Below are 17,535 nucleotides of genomic sequence, written 5' to 3'. Positions count from 1 at the left end.
AGCATTGTTATAGTGTTAGAAGAATAGCCAGAACCACTGAAGTAAATTAAACATAAAATTAAGCACTAAGTCTGAATAACATTGTAGGCATGACTGCAAATGTTCAGTAGTGTATATGTTGGGGTTTATTTTTTTTTCTATGGGACATAATGGAAGCCTCTATCTCTATGTAGAGAACATTTCTACAACTTTAATGGATGAGTCAAAAATAAGCATCTCACAAAATCTCAGCCTGCAGGGGGATGATCAGAGAAAATTCATTGAGAGAAAACATCTAAGTCTAGCTAACACTTTAGTCCCTCTGTTCTTTTTCAGGACAACCAGAACTCAAAGCCCCTATTCCCTATTTACTCATATATTATGGAAGCTAATGAATAAGAATCAAAGGAAGGGGCAAGAGGGGCAGCATCTTTTCCCTCTGTGCATCATGGAAGATGTCCTGACACCATTTTCCTTTCACTATCCTAGGAGGCTACTGCAGCCTTGGAGATCACACCTAGTGCAATACTGTGCAATGACTTGGACAGGCTTTCAGGTTGGCAGACCTGAAACCATTTAGATCTAGGCTGCAATTCCAACAAAACAACCACTGAGGAGCAAAAGTACAGTGAGCATATGCATGCTAACTTTCCAAAGAGTTCTGCAGCACTACAGGTAAAGCAAAGATATGGAGAGGAATGGGGATTTTCTTTCTTTTGTAACGAAGTTAGGTTTACAGGTGCCATATTGCAGTAAGATTCATTTCATTATCTTGCTGTCTTTAAAAAGTCCTTTTTCAGTGCTTGGACAGCTTTGTGACCATGCTTGGTAGTGTTGGATCATGCTCAAACTTACATCTTGTGAATTTTAAACAATGGTCACCATTTTTGTAATAGGGAGTGGGAAATTTATAAATCTATTTTCCAAAGCATATGCTTCATTAGCTCTTTGTTTTGTGTAGTGAGCAGCATGCAAAGCAATCCCTCCAAAAATATCTACATGCTAACAAGAGATTACAAGTCATAGCCTGCATTAGGTGAATGCAGAATCCAGACTGGGGGCTAGCAAACTTCAGTCACTGTAATGAAGCTACCACACTGAGAGAACTGCTTAGGCAGTATTATTCCTTTGCTATGCTTTAAAACACCCCATTAGAGAGTGAAATACTATTAATCCCAATTTACAGGCAAAGAAAAAAGCCCTGAGATAGAGTAAGGTGAAACCTGGTTGCATTCCTAATCATTATACTGCTCTTAGTTTCAGCTCACAGCTCAAGTTTCTTCATCCTTGTTCTGTTTCTTAGGACAGGATCTATATCCAATAAGAATGAGATTCTCAGGCAGCTTAGGCACTCGCAGTTCAAGTTAACGAAATAGTAACACTGGGACGTTTAGCTATGTAACATAATCACACTTGAATAGAAAAGCTGAATCTGGTAGACTTATTTCACAGTTTCAGTATTTCTTTCACCAAAGCGAGGTGGGAGACTTATAATCAGCTAATACTGAATCTGTAGTGTCTGCAGTCCCCTGCTGTATCCTGTGTACCGCACTTGGCAGCTTGAATTCAAGGTCACAGCTGTCTATCTCAGTGTAGGTTTGATTGTGCTTGTTGTAAATCATCATTATCACTATTAGATCTGTAAAAAGGACAAGAGGCAGCCACTGACTCGAGTTCACTTTGTTGGAGTGGGACGATATGGATAGAAATGAATCTTTTTCTCATGGTGGCTGTCAAATCCAAAAAAATCTCCCCTAAAAAAACCCGAATTGCCACCGTGAGGTTAAAGAGTGAGCAAAGACATAGGTGATCTTTTTAATGTCAGCTTTATTCAGACATGATGCTTGAAAACATTAAGCTTTTAATTTCTTTTACTGAGATCTGTAACATTTTGACTCCCATACATAACAGGCTTTAAAAAAATCATGCTTTCTAACCTGACTTTACTGTGTGAGCCTAATACTGGACTGATTTCCTTACATTTTGAGAATTTATAAACATCATTCTGAGCTTGTGAGATAGTTTTCCTTCAGCTAATCATCACAGAAAGCACCTTTTCAGTGCAAGTTTGATTCCCTGCCTGATTCTTGCCAGGCACAAACTTTAAGCTCAGATTCACCTTTGCTCAGATATTATAATTTATAATGCCAGTATAAGAATTCAGAGAGAGAGACAGAAAGTAGATGACATGTCAAGGAATGAACTCTGGACAGATTTCTCTACAGAATTTTTTCTGGATCAGTCACTTGCAGTTTGCCTGTGGTTAGTGTAGTAAATAGGATTAGAAGAAAGAGCGAGGGATTATGTGGGTAACAGTCTAGTTGGCAGAGAGACAAACTAATCACAGAAAAGCATAAAGTGCAGCACACACTGAGTAGGACAGGTTCATGTTTGAACAGCTGCTCTGCATAAGGAATTACCAGGATGTTCTTGAAATAAAAAAGTTACCTTTTATTTCCTTGGTATTATTCTGATTTTTAAAATTTCATTTCATCGCTTGGATTTTTTAATTTAAAAACATCTGTATCTGTCACTAATGAAGTTATCAACATACACATATAGATAGGGCCATATTTCCATGGGGGTAATGGCAAACAAAGCAGTTGGAAAACATCATAAGGTCTAGAGTATCTAATATACTTTTATGATGCAAAATTCAGTGTTTGAATATGGACACAGTCAGCCTGTTTGAATTCAATATTTGAATATGAACATGGTCCACCTGCAGTTATTCTGCTGATAAACCTACATTAACAACAAGGAGGTCTGTGGAATTACTCAGGATTTATAGAATCATAGAATAGTTAGGGTTGGAAAGGACCTTAAGATCATCTAGTTCCAACCCCCCTGCCATGGGCAGGGACACCTCACACTAAACCATGCCACCCAAGGCCTCATCCAACCTGGCCTTGAACACTGCCAAGGATGGAGCATTCACAACCTCCCTGGGCAACCCATTCCAGTGCCTCACCACCCTCTCAGTAAAGAATTTCTTCCTTATATCCAATCTAAACTTCCCCTGTTTAAGTTTTAACCCATTACCCCTTGTCCTGTCACTACAGTCCCTCATGAAGAGTCCCTCCCCAGCATCCCTGTAGGCCCCCTTCAGATACTGGAAGGCTGCTATGAGGTCTCCACGCAGCCTTCTCTTCTCCAGGATGAACAGCCCCAACTTCCTCAGCCTCTCTTCATACGGGAGGTGCTCCAGTCCCCTGATCATCCTTGTGGCCCTCCTCTGGACTTGTTCCAACAGTTCCATGTCCTTTTTATGTTGAGGACACCAGAACTGCACACAATACTCCAAAAGTGAGGTCTCAGGAGAGCAGAGTAGAGGGGCAGGATCACCTCCTTCGACCTGCTGGTCACACTTCTCTTGATGCAGCCCAGGATACGGTTGGCTTTCTGTGCTGCGAGCACACACTGAAGCCGGCTCATGTTCATTTTCTCATCGACCAACACCCCCAAGTCCTTCTCTGCAGAGCTGCTCTGAATCTCTGAACCAATATCACAAAATGCTAAATGGGTCTTGTAAGATGCTACATAAATGTAACTCTAGTATAAAAGGCTATGCTGCACCATTTCAAACTGAGAACTGTCACAGAAAAAAGTTATTTATGATTTTTCTGAGCTCTAGAATGTGTTCAAATATGATTTTATACTCCTTATGCTATTGGTAAATGGGAAGCGATATAGATGACATCTGACAAGAACGTGGAATAAAGAGAAAAATATGTCATCTATGCTTTTTTTTACTACATGCAATTTGTCTTATCTATAGAAAGGCTGTTATTAATCCTTCTGAAGTAATTCTTACCAAAACATGTCTTCCTTAGAACAGCAACAGCAATACATGCTATTAGCCAATGGATGGGCTATCATTGTTTAGAATCAAATAATTGTTCTCCTTCACTTAAAAGCAATTCTGTGTATGTACTTCAAAAGAAAATAGTATTTAAGTCTCATATACTAGCAACACATTTCCATTTTGCGATTATTGAGGAATCTGAGGGCTAGCTGTCACACTGCTTTTGCTGTGTTAGACCCACGGGTACTAGAATCTTGTTGGAGATACTTAAAAGACCAATGTTCCCAAGAGACCTGACCAACAGTGAGTCTGTGAATTTTACTTTAAAATCCTTTATTTATTTTTTAACAAAATCTCTCTTTTAATTTTACTGTTTTTATAACATTGGATTAACAAAAGACACTGAAAAGGCATTGAACAGATCAATGTTTTAAACCTGTTTAATAAAATGAGTTGAGAGAAAACCTCCTACATGGGTAGTTTGACCAAATGTTGGACATGAACGGGACAATATGCTTCATTTGAGTCTCTGCTAACTGTATCAATATTCCCCTCAGCCTGAATATGGGAGCAGTAGGCAATGTGCATGAATGGATTCTGAGAGGTAAGAGAGTAAAATTTTTTAAGGGTTCAAAAAATTGAAAGCATCAGACAAAAAAACCCACCAATGTACCTTACAAGGTAGTAAAAACCAAAGTCACTCTTATTTACCTTAAGTTTTCTGAACTGAATTCTGACTCCAGGAATTTGAGAAACTGCTCTCTTCCCACAGGGTCTTTCAAAGCTTCATCCATGCCAAACCCCCACCGTTTCACCCTCTGTTGTCCTGGCTCTTTGCTACAGAATTGAAAAAGCACAGAACACACAATGAGTATTCTCATACTCTGTATTTGCAATTTAGACCAAGTCGTAAAGTTCAGCCACAGACTTTTCGCTTCCAGATTGCTTTCCACTTTCCAGATAGCTCATATCTGTGCAATGTGCAGAGATGAGCAACCAGGCTGTTAGTACTTACACAGGATGGAGTTAATATGCACGCATTTACATGGAAGAATAAGGACTTCCAACTCTGAAATGTTATCAGATTTTTAAAGGTGTCTTTTTTCCTCACATGAAAACCTTGGAAACTTGTTACCGTAACTTTTACACAGATTTATTAATCCACAGCTCTTCCCATTTTATGAAATTGTGAAGCTGCAAAGACCAAAAGGATACTGCATTGCCCTTTTGGCTCAGTATTTGCCCACCTCTGTCTGACATCTTCACATTTCAAGAAAAGCCTGTTATACCCCTTTGTCCAAAAGAAGAAATAAAATTATATACCTTGCCTCCAGTTCCCAGAAAGTGGTGTCATCTGATATCCAAGGGTTTGAGGGATCAGGGGGCACAAGAAAAGGATCATATTCCAAATACTGCTCTGTATAAGCTAATAGACTAGGAAAACAAAAGAATCAAACATTGTCATGTCAAGAGGTGAGGAAACCTGATCAGTTTACCCAGTTAACAAGTTACTTGCACCAACTGAACCATGGTAACTGGGCGCACACATACTCAAAAGTCAGCCACATGCTCAGGCTAAATTAGGTCTGCTCAAGCCTTTTAAAAATGGACCTCTGAAGAAGTAGGGGTGGCTCAGGTTTTTCAAGAGCTGAAATAATATAAAATAAATGACAAACTTCCCCATTACTTCCACAAAGCTCCTTTCAGGGGTCCTTCAGGCACTAATAAATTAAATCAAGCAACCGCTTCCATGCACATTTACTTTCACAAAGGAACATGTTTTATAACCCTACGGTTTTAATTATCAGTTCCTTTAAAACCTGTTCTAAAACACAGCATGGTAATCAGGTCATATTTATTGGTCCTGCAGCTGCTATGACTCCTTTCTTCCTCTTTTAAATACATTTAATATTTTTAGTATTTCCTAATCAAATGGCACTACTCCGAAGTGTATTGCTTTCCAAAAAAATGCCAGTTTTTCCCCCAAATTCTTCAGTATTCATGAACTGGTCTGACTCAGTTGAAAAAGTTTTGCTTGCGTTCTGGTAATTTACATCTCCCATGCCCTTATTCCTGCTTTCCATTTCCTTTTGCCCCATAATTATTGAAAATTCTGGACAAATGAGGACAAATATTCTTTTTTTCATTCCTATTCATATTATATTTACTCTCTATTTCTATTGTTACTGTTCAGCAAACACATATTCTTAACTTGCTCTCTTTATATATATGTGTGGTTTTAAGTTTATGCATACATGCACAAATATAAGTAGACACAAACATATATGAGAGGATGAAGAACCATTTGTATTTGGCTTAATTTCATTTACTAAGTCTTATGCAGCTCAATTTTAACTATCTCTGTACTTGATGAGCAAAACAGAGCATTCCTTTTCTCTGCCTCTTCACTACATATGCTGTAGTTAGTATTTCCAAGGGGCTTTTTGTTTTATTTTCTTTCTAGCCCATTCCTGACAAATTTTGGTCTCATTTGGAGAAAGATTCCTACTAGTGTTACATCCTCTGACCTGAAGTAAGCTCAGACTCACTTTGTTCAAGCACCAAGCTCCTCACCCAGCCAGCTCTGCCAATCATTTCCTTTCCTTCATCAGTGATTGCCCTTTTGAAATACCAAAATGGTAACCCCAGACCTATTTCCGTTTAGCCTCCCTGCCAGTGCAAGGTTAAACTTGTGACCACGTGGTCAGAGGCTCTTTCAGTGACTCTTGGGTTTATCATAAATGTATCACAGAATATCTGGGCCATCTTTTATCAGTAAAGAATTTCATACCTTCCACTTAAAGTGAAATCTCAACTGTTATTTCTAGGAAACCTGAGCTCCTTTGTCCCTCTTTCTTTGAAGCTATTTTCCTACTGATATTTTCCCAATAGTTATCAGTCTAATTAAAAAAAAAAAAAAAAAAAAGATATGACAATATACTTACCTCTCTGCAACTTTTGACATTTTTAATCTATGTCTGTCTAATTGCATTTGCCAATGCTTAATCTGTAAGAAATGAAGGCAAGGAGTTTTGTGAGCAATTCATTGTTTGACTCTATTTCCATAACTTTTTATTAGGGCTGTAATTTAACCTTAATTTATGTTAGGGTACAGAAGAGAAATATATTTGAGTTAAAATAACCAGTGGAGTTCTAAAATAAATGGAATTTTCCATCAAAGACAGAATATCATACAGAGACAAAAAAGGACCCACTATAACATTTTCCCTGAAGGTTCATCAACAGAAATCCAATTAGCCTTTTTTTTAGACTTTTGAAGAGAACTACTAATTCTTTTGACATTTACCTTCTCCCAATTCTAACACCCTAGGAAAGTTCCATGAAGCAGTAACAGTAAATAAATCTGTGAACCTGTATGTGCATACAAGGAGAGGTAAATATACTCCCAAATCTTGAATCAGTGTTAAAAGGAAAAGCAAGCTGTCTACTGCTAAAGGGGTTAACGGGCTTAGTTGTGCAAAGAGCCTACAAACTATCTTGCCTGCTGCTCACTCCCTTTAATTGTGCAATGCAAGATATAAAAAATGTCAGGGTTTGTCTCCCTAGTTTTAATAGCATTTACATACTTAAATCAGTATACCCTGAAACAAGGAAAAGGTCTACTAAACATTTTCTAGATCTGTCCTGAACAACAAAAACCTTGTGAGTTACAGTAATTTCTGTTTTAAGACCTACTTCCTAAACAGGTAATTTAAAAGTATATGTTTGCAGTTATTTTTCAAACCTCTTGGTGTAGTTCATCTTCTGTGGGTGGCTTAGTCTCTGGTACTGGTGTGTGGGTAGGGCTGTGACTTCGAATGTCGTTTTGTAAGCCATAGACAGACTACACAAAAACATGGAACAATGACAGTTACTTTCTGACAATGCTTTCTACACATACCCATAGTAACTGTGACATTTTAGTCCAGTGTGCTCAAGAAGTTGGATGAGATCATCTTTTTGTAAAGAAACTGCAAATAAACCATGCGCTCAGACAAAATCGTGCCTTTATACGATGGTGCCAAATAAAGACTCCTCAAACCCCACAATTTCATAATGCCATAGAACGCAGGATCTACTTTTATTAAGTCTTTATTTAACAGCATACTAAACATAGTCTTTATTTAACAGCATAGTAAACAAATAGTATAGGATTTGACGACACTGAAAGGCAGTTATTAAGGTAAGTGGTGATGACCAGTAGGAAAAGAAGAAACAGTACCCTGAAAGGTAGACAATCACAATGGCTTATTTGGATGACTCCCAGATTTGCAATTACTACTTGGTAAATTACACTAAACTTGACCTTTCACTAAAGTAAATAAGCAAAGCTAAAACCTTCTCTAAATCCACTTTCCTTTTTAAAACATATTTTTCCATGAGTTTATACAAACATATACCTCAAAGGAAGTACTTTAAAGTTGGAATCAGTATTAAGATACAAAGGATTTGAAAGAAAGTGCTGTTCCGATCTGTCTATACGTCCCTAGAGAGCTCATACTGTTCATGTCTGGATCCTAATTTAGACGGAGCTAATTTCCTCCACAATTTCTGGTCAACCATTTGGGGCACAACTGTAAACTAGAGACACCCTTTTAATTACGACCAGCACAAGAAGAATTACTGTTCTAGTTTACACTGCACTTTAAATTTATCTTTCCTTAGTTACCGGCAGGAACATTTCAACATGCCTTATTCAATTTACTAAACATTATGAATAAAGCAAGCAAAAATAAATTTTATTTTCATATTTTCTGTGTATTTCCCAAAAGACTTTCTTAAGTGATAGCATTTACTTGGTATTAGCAAATTTGTTAATATTAATTTATTTAAGAGGTTATGAAATAATAATATAGGTTCATGTATTTGTTCTTTGCAGGTGTAAGAAAAAATTGTTTTAAGAAACTATGGAACTTCATGCTATAAATTACCCCCATCTCCTGCTTTTGATGTAATAACAGTACTTACCTTTCTTGTTTTATGTGGATTTCTCATTCTTGAAGATTTTTTTATATCCACTTCAGTAGTGTTTACACATCCAGGCTATTAAAAGAAAAAGAAGGGAAAGCACAAGGATAAATACTATGAAAGAACTCCATACTATTTACATGGAGATACTGCTATTCAGTTTGTAAGGCTAAGAAAATAAATAACCGGATGCATATAATAATTTGATGTCTTTCTGTAATAGACCCGAAAACCTAAATAACATTTAGTCTCAGGAAGCACCTCAAGTACCATTCTGCCTGGCTTATTGTAAGAGACAATCTTCCACTATACAGCCTTGTTTGCTGGACTCTGTGATGGTTTTTAAGACAAGTTTTACTGTATATCTTTATACTGAAAGTACTGAAAGCAATGTACAGAGGAGCAGAAAATATCAAAATGCATACATGCTTGCAGAACGAACACGTACCAGTTAAAATTAAATTGCTATTGGCTTATTTGGGCATTTCAGAGTGAGACACTGAAGATCACATGCTTCGTGCTCATGACGTTATGAACTTGAAATAAAATAAATTCTCAAGATTCTCAACAGAAACAAATGACATGTTTCTGTTTTAGTTTTGTCACAGAAGCATACAATTTGCATTCTAGCTATCTCCTCTAAGCATGGTTGACCTAATGAAACAAAATAAATAGAATTTTGCATTACTGACCTCTGCTGTGAACCCCAGGCACCTTTCAGGAGCGTCTGGTTTTGGATCACTTTTTAAAAGATGATCTTTTTTTAAAACAGGTAAGAAAATATGCCAAAATGAGATTTGTTTGTCCAAAAAGAAAAGAAAAAGACAGGCAGTCTAAACAGAATGACTCTCGACACATATGGTTTGGCCTTAAAAGATTCTTTCTCACAACTCTGTAGCATCCCAAAGGACACAGGTCCTCCAGTTTCTCATAATTCATCTCCCTTTGACACTTCCCTCTAAGCACAAACTCTGTGCAGAAATCTGTTCTTTAACCATTGCTGGAAACAACTAATAATAAGTGTATGCTCTCAGGTGAGTTTTATCTATTGATTTTACAGGGATTACATTTTCCACTGACAGTGGGAAGTACAAAATCTGCTTTCTAGCAGGAGCAAATTTTTAGTGAAAGTAGGTTAGGTTTCTTTTAATGGGCGTAGTAGATGTAGAATTTGCTTGCCACGCAACCAAGCTGGACTTTTTATCACACTAATGATACAAGCTTTGTTTTCTTATCATAATGTAAAATGCTTGATGTGGCTGCAAGTCTTCACAGACAAAGATTTTAAACATTTCTTACATTGGCAGGACCAAAAAACAAATACATTCTCATTAAACAGGTCAGGGGTACTTTGCCTCAGGAAAATATTTTAAGTAACAGACTGACTTTTTTTATCCATTAATATGTTATTCTTTTAAAGTAATACATTAATATGTGTTTGGTCATATCACATTTGCAGTATAAACAGTTCCTCATCACTAAGAATAAAAATAGGCACTTTGATAATGTTCTCAAGACTGCGTTGACATGCCTATTGAGCTAGATTAGGGAAGGTATCCTTTGTGCTTGTGAACAAAAATGTTAGTTTTTAAATTCAGAATAACATGTAACTGTCAGAGACAACAACAGGTTGAAAAATACAAAATTTTTCATGATGGTCAATTTAAAGGCAGAAAGCAGTTTCACAGGGCAGTATATTGAGATATAAAGTTAAAACCAAAACAATGCATCTACTTTAGGACCATGATAGCAGCCAGCAGTGAAGAAGACATAGGCTTTTAACAATATCCACAGCCCTTACATGAAACGATTTGAATAACAGGCAACTTACATAGGGCACAAAACTGCAGCTTGTTTAGTTTGCAGTTATGGTTCGTTAAAGCATGTGCTACAGATGGAAAGGACAAAAAGAAAAGCAGGGCCAGGGAGGGAGGGAGCATAAACCTGATGCAAAGCCTCTTCTTTTCAAAGATTTCAAGTCCACCAGCAGTAAATTGGTATGAGCAGATCTAGCACCTTGCCCAGGTAATTTACATTGCAGAGCTGTGCAGATTGATGTGAGGGACACAACAAGGAATTCTGGGAGATTTTTAGGAATGAAACAAGGGCAAAGCTTTTTCTAGTTGGAAAGAGACCCAACCCAGTACTGACCTTCTACAGCATCTAATGGATTCTTACTAACACCTGGCTGCTTAGAACCTCTCACACTGATGTAAAGCTTCTGTAGCATACTTAAGAAGGGAGATTCCTGAGAGGCTGTGAGGGTAGGAGTTAGATCATGGTGTGACTGAAGGGAAGCTGATAGGAGAGCAGCAGCAGCAGCAGGAAGGTACAGGCAGGGAAGCATCAGAAAGCTTCAGTGCAAAAGGGAAAGGTGTACCGCTACTCTGACAACCTGGGATAACAGTAGGAGTTTAAGACATATATCACTACCTCTATACAATACCAATCTCCTAATTTGATTTAAATTATATCACTGGAAATACCTAATGTGATCATGGCCACAGTTCATGTTTTCTTCTCAACTGAAGAATACTTATTAAAATAATACTTGATATGAGATGGAATTTATTGTTTCTCTGGCGCTGCCACACTTCATCTGTCAATTTTTAGGAATAAATAGGAAACATGTTTTCAATTAAAACAAACACAAAAGCTTGCATTATTTGAACATTTTGCTACAATAACTGAGTCATTCTGGGAAAACCTTTGCTGGACAACATTTTATCTTATTCGTATGCCCCCATTAACATAATAAGCATGTGCTTGGATACAATTACATCCAGCTGTGTTTTCTTTTTGTTTTGCCTTTTTAACTGGACTACCATAGTTCAAATAGTGAAATGCGTGTCAGAGTGCTTTGCTGCAAGATTCCCATTTAGTGTGTAGTATATAATTTGCATACTAATACCATAAATAGTTTTCAAACAGATTTTCTGGAAGGCTTGAAACCTTTTCTATACGTGTAAATAGAATACTTTTTTCTTCCACAACTAACATTCTGTATGAAAACAGTCCCCCCTCCAGACACACAGAGGAAAATCTTGTGATCTTATTGAAATTAATCATACAGCAAGATCATAACCAGGATAGAATTTGTCCCTCATCTGTTTTTAAATACCTGGCTGAAAAACTGACATATATCCAAAGGAAACTTAGTTTCTTTCCATCCGTAAGCATGTTCTTATCTCAAAGTACATATGCGACTGTATTAATTTACAGCAACGGACATGTCAGTCCAGTCATGATTAATTCACTGCTGAGATAAATGGATGCAGATAAAAAATATGAAAACCCACACATAGAATATTTTTTAATTGCTACTGCAATTATTGGGTAATCACATTAGTGTGAATTCCAAGCAGCACAACTTTCTGGTGATGCTTGCTAGGAGGCTGAATGATAGGATTCCATAAAAAAACAGTGGAAAGAAAAGGCCTCTTCTGCAACTAGTGGTGGCCCAAGAACTTACATGCTTGGACCTGGCTACAGCCAACATTTGAAAAGAACAAGCACCTGAGAGAATGTTTCCTTAAAAAAAACCACTTGATATTCATAATCCTTCCCTGATAACTGTGTCAACAGTGATGAATGAATGAATGAAGTGCTTGTAACAGTGCTAACAGTGAATTAATTTTTTGATACCTGCAGCAACTCTTTGGAAGAATTTGTTTTTTAAATCAAATGGGATGCTTTAGCCATGGTACATTTCCATCCAAATAGTGCAGAATACCTAATATTTATCATCTGTTTGCTGTACAAAGTTGCATACTCCAAGCCCCTCTTTTCTTGCCTGGCCACATAGCCAAAATCAATTGCTGTCAATACCTTTTTGTGTAAAAATCTCTTTGGTATGATGTAATTGTAATTCTACTAAGTGTGAAATCCTCAACAGAAAGTAAATTAATGTTCACAATGACATCAGTTTAAGTTTGGTGGGTTTTTTGTTTCTTAAAGCATATTGCAATTTAACTGTGAATCTTTTTAAACCACAATAACCAGAAGTATTTTTTTGTATCTGAGACAAATACACCCATGTATGTGGGAGGGAATAAGCTCATACATTGCAATAAGCTGAGAACTGTCTGTCCATATTCCTGCTCTGCAGAAAATGATTTGAGGGAGAAGCTGAACATGAGTCAGCAGTATGTCCTTGCAGCAATGCAGACAAACCACATACCCAGCTGCGTTAGCAATTTCATAGCCAGCAGGCAAAAGAAGTGGTTATTTCTTTCTACTTGGCATAATGAGGATACATCTGGAATACCAAGACTAGTTTCGGGTGCCATAAACAATGTAAAAAAATGTATTCAAAATGGAAAATTCCAATCAAGGAAAAGGCTTTCTTCTGCTTGCAAAAGAGGAGCGATAACTGTTCTCTTCCGCTGCCCAAAGTTGGCTTGCAGAGCTAGACCTGTTCCAGAGATGCACCATGAAAGGACAGGAGGGCAATAGTCAGAAACTGCAGTAAAGGAAATTTCAATTAGCTATAAAGAAATATTTTTCATAATAAAAGGTAGAAGAGATGGAATATCCATCCCTGGTGACTCTCAAAGCTTGTTTAACCAAGGGCCTGGACAATCTTACTCAACTTAGAAGTTAGCACTGCTTTGAGCAGGAGGTTGGACTAGAGGGGCCTCCAGAGGTCCCTCTTGGCCTACATTTCGCAGGTACAGCCTATGATCCTTGCAAGCTGCAGAGACTGAAATTAAAATAATCAACTTCACAGAACACTCCAATTCATGGCACCGTGAAATTCATCACCCTGCCTTCACCTCTCCACAACAGCAGAATGGAAAGCCGAGTCTGGTATTCGCTTCTTTACTCTTGCCTCTGCCCTCTGGCAGCCTGTGGTGCATACAAACAAACCTAGTGATGATTTAAGGCAATGTAATTTCACAGCTTCTTTAGCTAAAAACAAACAGGTGCTATTTAAAATAATTACCTCATTTCAAAATGCACACCCATAAATTCAGGGTGCATTAAAGCAGCAAATATTAAGGCAGATTGATTCACATACCTTTCACAATTTCATTGCATTGCACTGTCAATACACTAGAAATAGATCTTTATGTTTGTTTTGCAAGCATGAGCTAACTTGCTAAGTTTAATTGCAAAATACTAAAATTCAAGATCTCTGGGCTTTCAAAATTTAAGCACAATAAATTTAAATCATGGTCATGGATACAAGCAGGACAGATCTTCACTTCCAATTGGAAAAAATAAAGTCAGACAGACAAATGCAGAATCATAAAATGGTTTGAATTGGAGAGGACCTTAAAGATCATCTAGTTCCGACCCCCCTACCATGGGCAGGGACACCTCCCACTACACCAGGTTGCTCAAAGCCCCATCCAACCTGTCCAATGTAAAGACAAGGCAGAGATGGAAAGCTGTCTTTCACATTATTTGTAATATCAGACCATCACAAATATAGAAAGCTTGACATTTTCTGAGTGTCAAATGTTAACGTTGCTTTCTGCAACAACCTAGTCTGCTATTTCTGTTATTGTTGCTATTTCTGTCATTTTTCTAGGAAAGGAGTCTTGTAACCCTCAGCAGTCAATATTCACACACTCACTTCTAACGTAAGAAAATGAAGCTAATTAGGCTTAGCTAATTAAGGATATAATATATATTATATATATATTATATAAGGATATAATAAGGATAAGCAGAATACCAGAGTTAATTTTTATTTGTAGGTTTTAAATTTCAGTGTAGTTAGCTGAATGGTGCATATTTTAAAATTGCAAGAATAATAGCATTAAAGTTTACAAAAAATAAATGAGGCAAAGGAAAAAATTCCATGGTACTCATCTGGAAAAAAACCAAAGGAGTTATTGGCTGGAGGAGTACCCAGTTTGACTCTAGTTATGTGGCAACATTTTTTATTTTTTCTCATGCAAAATCTAGCATCAAAGGAGACATAAAATCCTATACTGAGTGAGTTGTCAGTAATGGGTAAAACTGAGGCTCTCACAAAGAAAAAACCCAGCTATATCCTCCTGCAATGCACCAATTTTTCATTTCCCAGAGATGGAGGTCATTGAAGTGTGCAGAACCTGCTAAGGCTTATAAGAAAAGTTTGAGGTTTAGTTATAGATTACTTTGGGGGTTTACTTCATTTTGCACACTTCAGGGTCAATGAATAAAAAGGCTTTGCAGTGGAAGAGCTGCACAATTAATGACTTTGCTGGTGCAACAGAAACTCTCAGAGAAAAATTTCTAATGTGCTGAGTACAAGTGGTCAGCTCTTTTACCAGGATTTGAAAAACCAGCTGTTACGTTGAAGTCCAGTCACAGGAGGGCAGCACATTTCTGACCCTTTACAAATTTCACAAAACTGCTTTTCCGGTGGTTATCTGATAGGACCAGAAAGCTGTTTAAAATGTAGCTCACTTTACAACTAAATCAATCTTAACTAAGCGAGTTAAAAACAAACCCAGTAGTCATAGCTGCCAGAACCTGCAAATATGGATTGAAACTGCTGCTAGGGGCGATCTCACTGACCTCTGCGAAGCTACCCAAGGCAGTAAAGCCAGACCAGTACTTACAGAGATGGGGCTGGAGGAGCCACTTCCCTCTGGCTGGGTTGTTTTCTTTTTTTAATAGTATCATATTTCTAGCTTCTGCACAATTATTTTTAGCACAACTATGTCTTTGGAAACATGCCTTTTTTGATCCAGGTGTGGGACTGACACACAAGCACTGTGACTGGACTTTTAATACCTGCTCTTCTGTTGCACTTCTTTTACACAGGTCCCACTTCCACTACAGTTCCAATAAGAAGCGAACACAGAAAGACAAATATTTGGATTACAGTCCATTATGACCATGGTAAATTCATATATAAATTGCAATAAATACGTAACTTTGATGATGACTTTGTATGCAGCTTCTATTGAGTTTTCACCTCCCCAGAACTCCAGACAAAACTTCCCTAAAATTAGAGCACAATTTTTCTAGCTTCTCTTCTGTTGGAAATTAGCTTATATGGGAAGTACAGCTATACCTTTCAATTAACAGCTCTAAATCACATTTAATGAGTAGGAAGCAAATCCCAAGATTGCTCTCAAGCATAAATTCTGTAGCAGCATGTTTTAAATTTCATTCCCAGATGCCTCGTAAATTTGGCAGATAATCAAGGAAAAATTATTAAAACCCACTTGTTCTACTAAACCACTAGACATTTTCCCCAATTTCTACAGCCTTTTCATTATGGATACAAAAAGAGATGCATTGTGCTACTAAATGATATCTTTACGGAACACAAGACAGGGTAAATAAATACAATGTATGTATTCATTGTGACGCTGAAATAAGCAAATACATCTTGGAACTGGACTTGCATAGAATAGCCTCAAAGTTGGTTATATTTCTTAATATAAATTGATTTTTAAAACGTGATACATCTGACAATATGCTGCAAATATCTCTGAGTATAGTGATCTACAGTCAATACATTAGTATAATGGAAACACATTAGCTGTACACAGCTTAACTGCTAAAACCTGTCTATATCAACTGATAATAATCTATAACCTACTGGCTTTTAATTAAGGAAATATAACTTTTCTCTTTTTTCTTATTCATTTACTGAACTTGTATTTCAGGCTACAGAATCTTCAATGTATAATCCTATTGAATTGCTTTCTTCAAAGGAACAGATTCTTTTAATTTGTAAGAATGAATAAAAGCTCTGTTAGGATCCCTTGTGTTGTTAGGATTCCTTGTTAGTTCCCTTGTGTTGAAGTTTTTAATAGAGAATTATGCAAACAGCCAAGTGAATTTAAATGCTCAATACATGTCCTCATTAGCTAATTTCATTTTGACTCATTAAAGAACAGAGATAAAATTCCAGAATTTTATATTATTATATAGAAATTAAACAAATATAGAAATGAATAAACAATAAACCTGACTGTGGCATCCACTAGAAATACACTGATGCAGAAATAATGAATTCTTGATAACTGCAGAGAAAGGCATAAGCAGTTAAGCATAAATTAAACACACTATAGTCAGCCCCACATGAAGGAGTGAAAGCTTGCAATTTGGACCAATTAGTAAAACCAATAAATGCTCTATTCAAGGATTTATTTGAAGATCACTCAAATGCTATCAAAATAGCAGTAGCTCCACTGTTGTTCTGCAGTGGACTTAATCAAAACATAGTAAGAGTACAACTAATGGATAAAAGTTTGAGTTTTTTCACTTGTTTGGAGAAGACAAATGAGGTTGAAAGACCAGCAGACCAAGGAGAGACAGCTGATCAATTAGTCTGGCCAAACTTTAACTACAATTGCAGCATGGTAAAACTCGGATAGTTTTCAAACTAAGAGATGGGAAGTCTCATTTAGCATGAAACTTAAGATCGTTGAGAATTTCACAGATTTTCAGCATCTTTCAAAAAAAAAAAAAAAAGACCTACACTGTACCAGTTCGCTGCTTATACTTATTTGTCATCTCAAGCTACAGTGCAAATCTTTTCCCTGAGTAATATCAGACGCACAAGGAATTCCAGTGGCTGTTCAAACCAAGGACCTGCTTGGAACAGGCAAAAAAGAAATATAGAGAAATTTTCAAGGAATACAACACTAGTAAATTAAACTATAAAATTAATCCATAGGAGATAGAGCATCTTGAATCTTGACAGGGATTCTCACATTCTTGCACACTTGCTTGTTTAAGGACAGATCCACCACAAAGCTGGGCTTTTGGGTTATGATAACAGGGTTTTATAATATTGTTTTAAAAAAAAATATTTTAGCGGTCTGTGT

General features: G+C 37.0%; 1 protein-coding gene across 13 annotated transcripts in view; it reads right to left on the bottom strand.

Moving 5' to 3' along the window:
- Positions 1–17,535, bottom strand: part of RGS7 (regulator of G protein signaling 7) — a gene marked incomplete at both ends in the record, with an annotated part of 251,354 nt that overhangs the window by 34,878 nt on the left and 198,941 nt on the right. For 10 of the 13 annotated variants that reach the window (XM_080615558.1, XM_080615559.1, XM_080615561.1 and 7 more), the window contains 5 exons: positions 4,496–4,621; positions 5,108–5,218; positions 6,730–6,791; positions 7,530–7,628; positions 8,753–8,827. In XM_080615558.1, the coding sequence (XP_080471684.1) occupies positions 4,496–4,621; positions 5,108–5,218; positions 6,730–6,791; positions 7,530–7,628; positions 8,753–8,827 (473 nt within the window). The remainder of the gene's footprint in view (positions 1–4,495; positions 4,622–5,107; positions 5,219–6,729; positions 6,792–7,529; positions 7,629–8,752; positions 8,828–17,535) is intronic. The other 3 variants (XM_080615555.1, XM_080615566.1, XM_080615564.1) reach the window with 2 other exon arrangements.

Source organism: Psittacula echo (assembly GCF_963264785.1).
Source record: "Psittacula echo genome assembly, chromosome: 4".
NCBI lineage: Eukaryota > Metazoa > Chordata > Aves > Psittaciformes > Psittacidae > Psittacula > Psittacula echo.
Note: the sequence above shows the minus strand (reverse complement) of the source record. Positions and strands in the feature narration are given on the sequence as shown.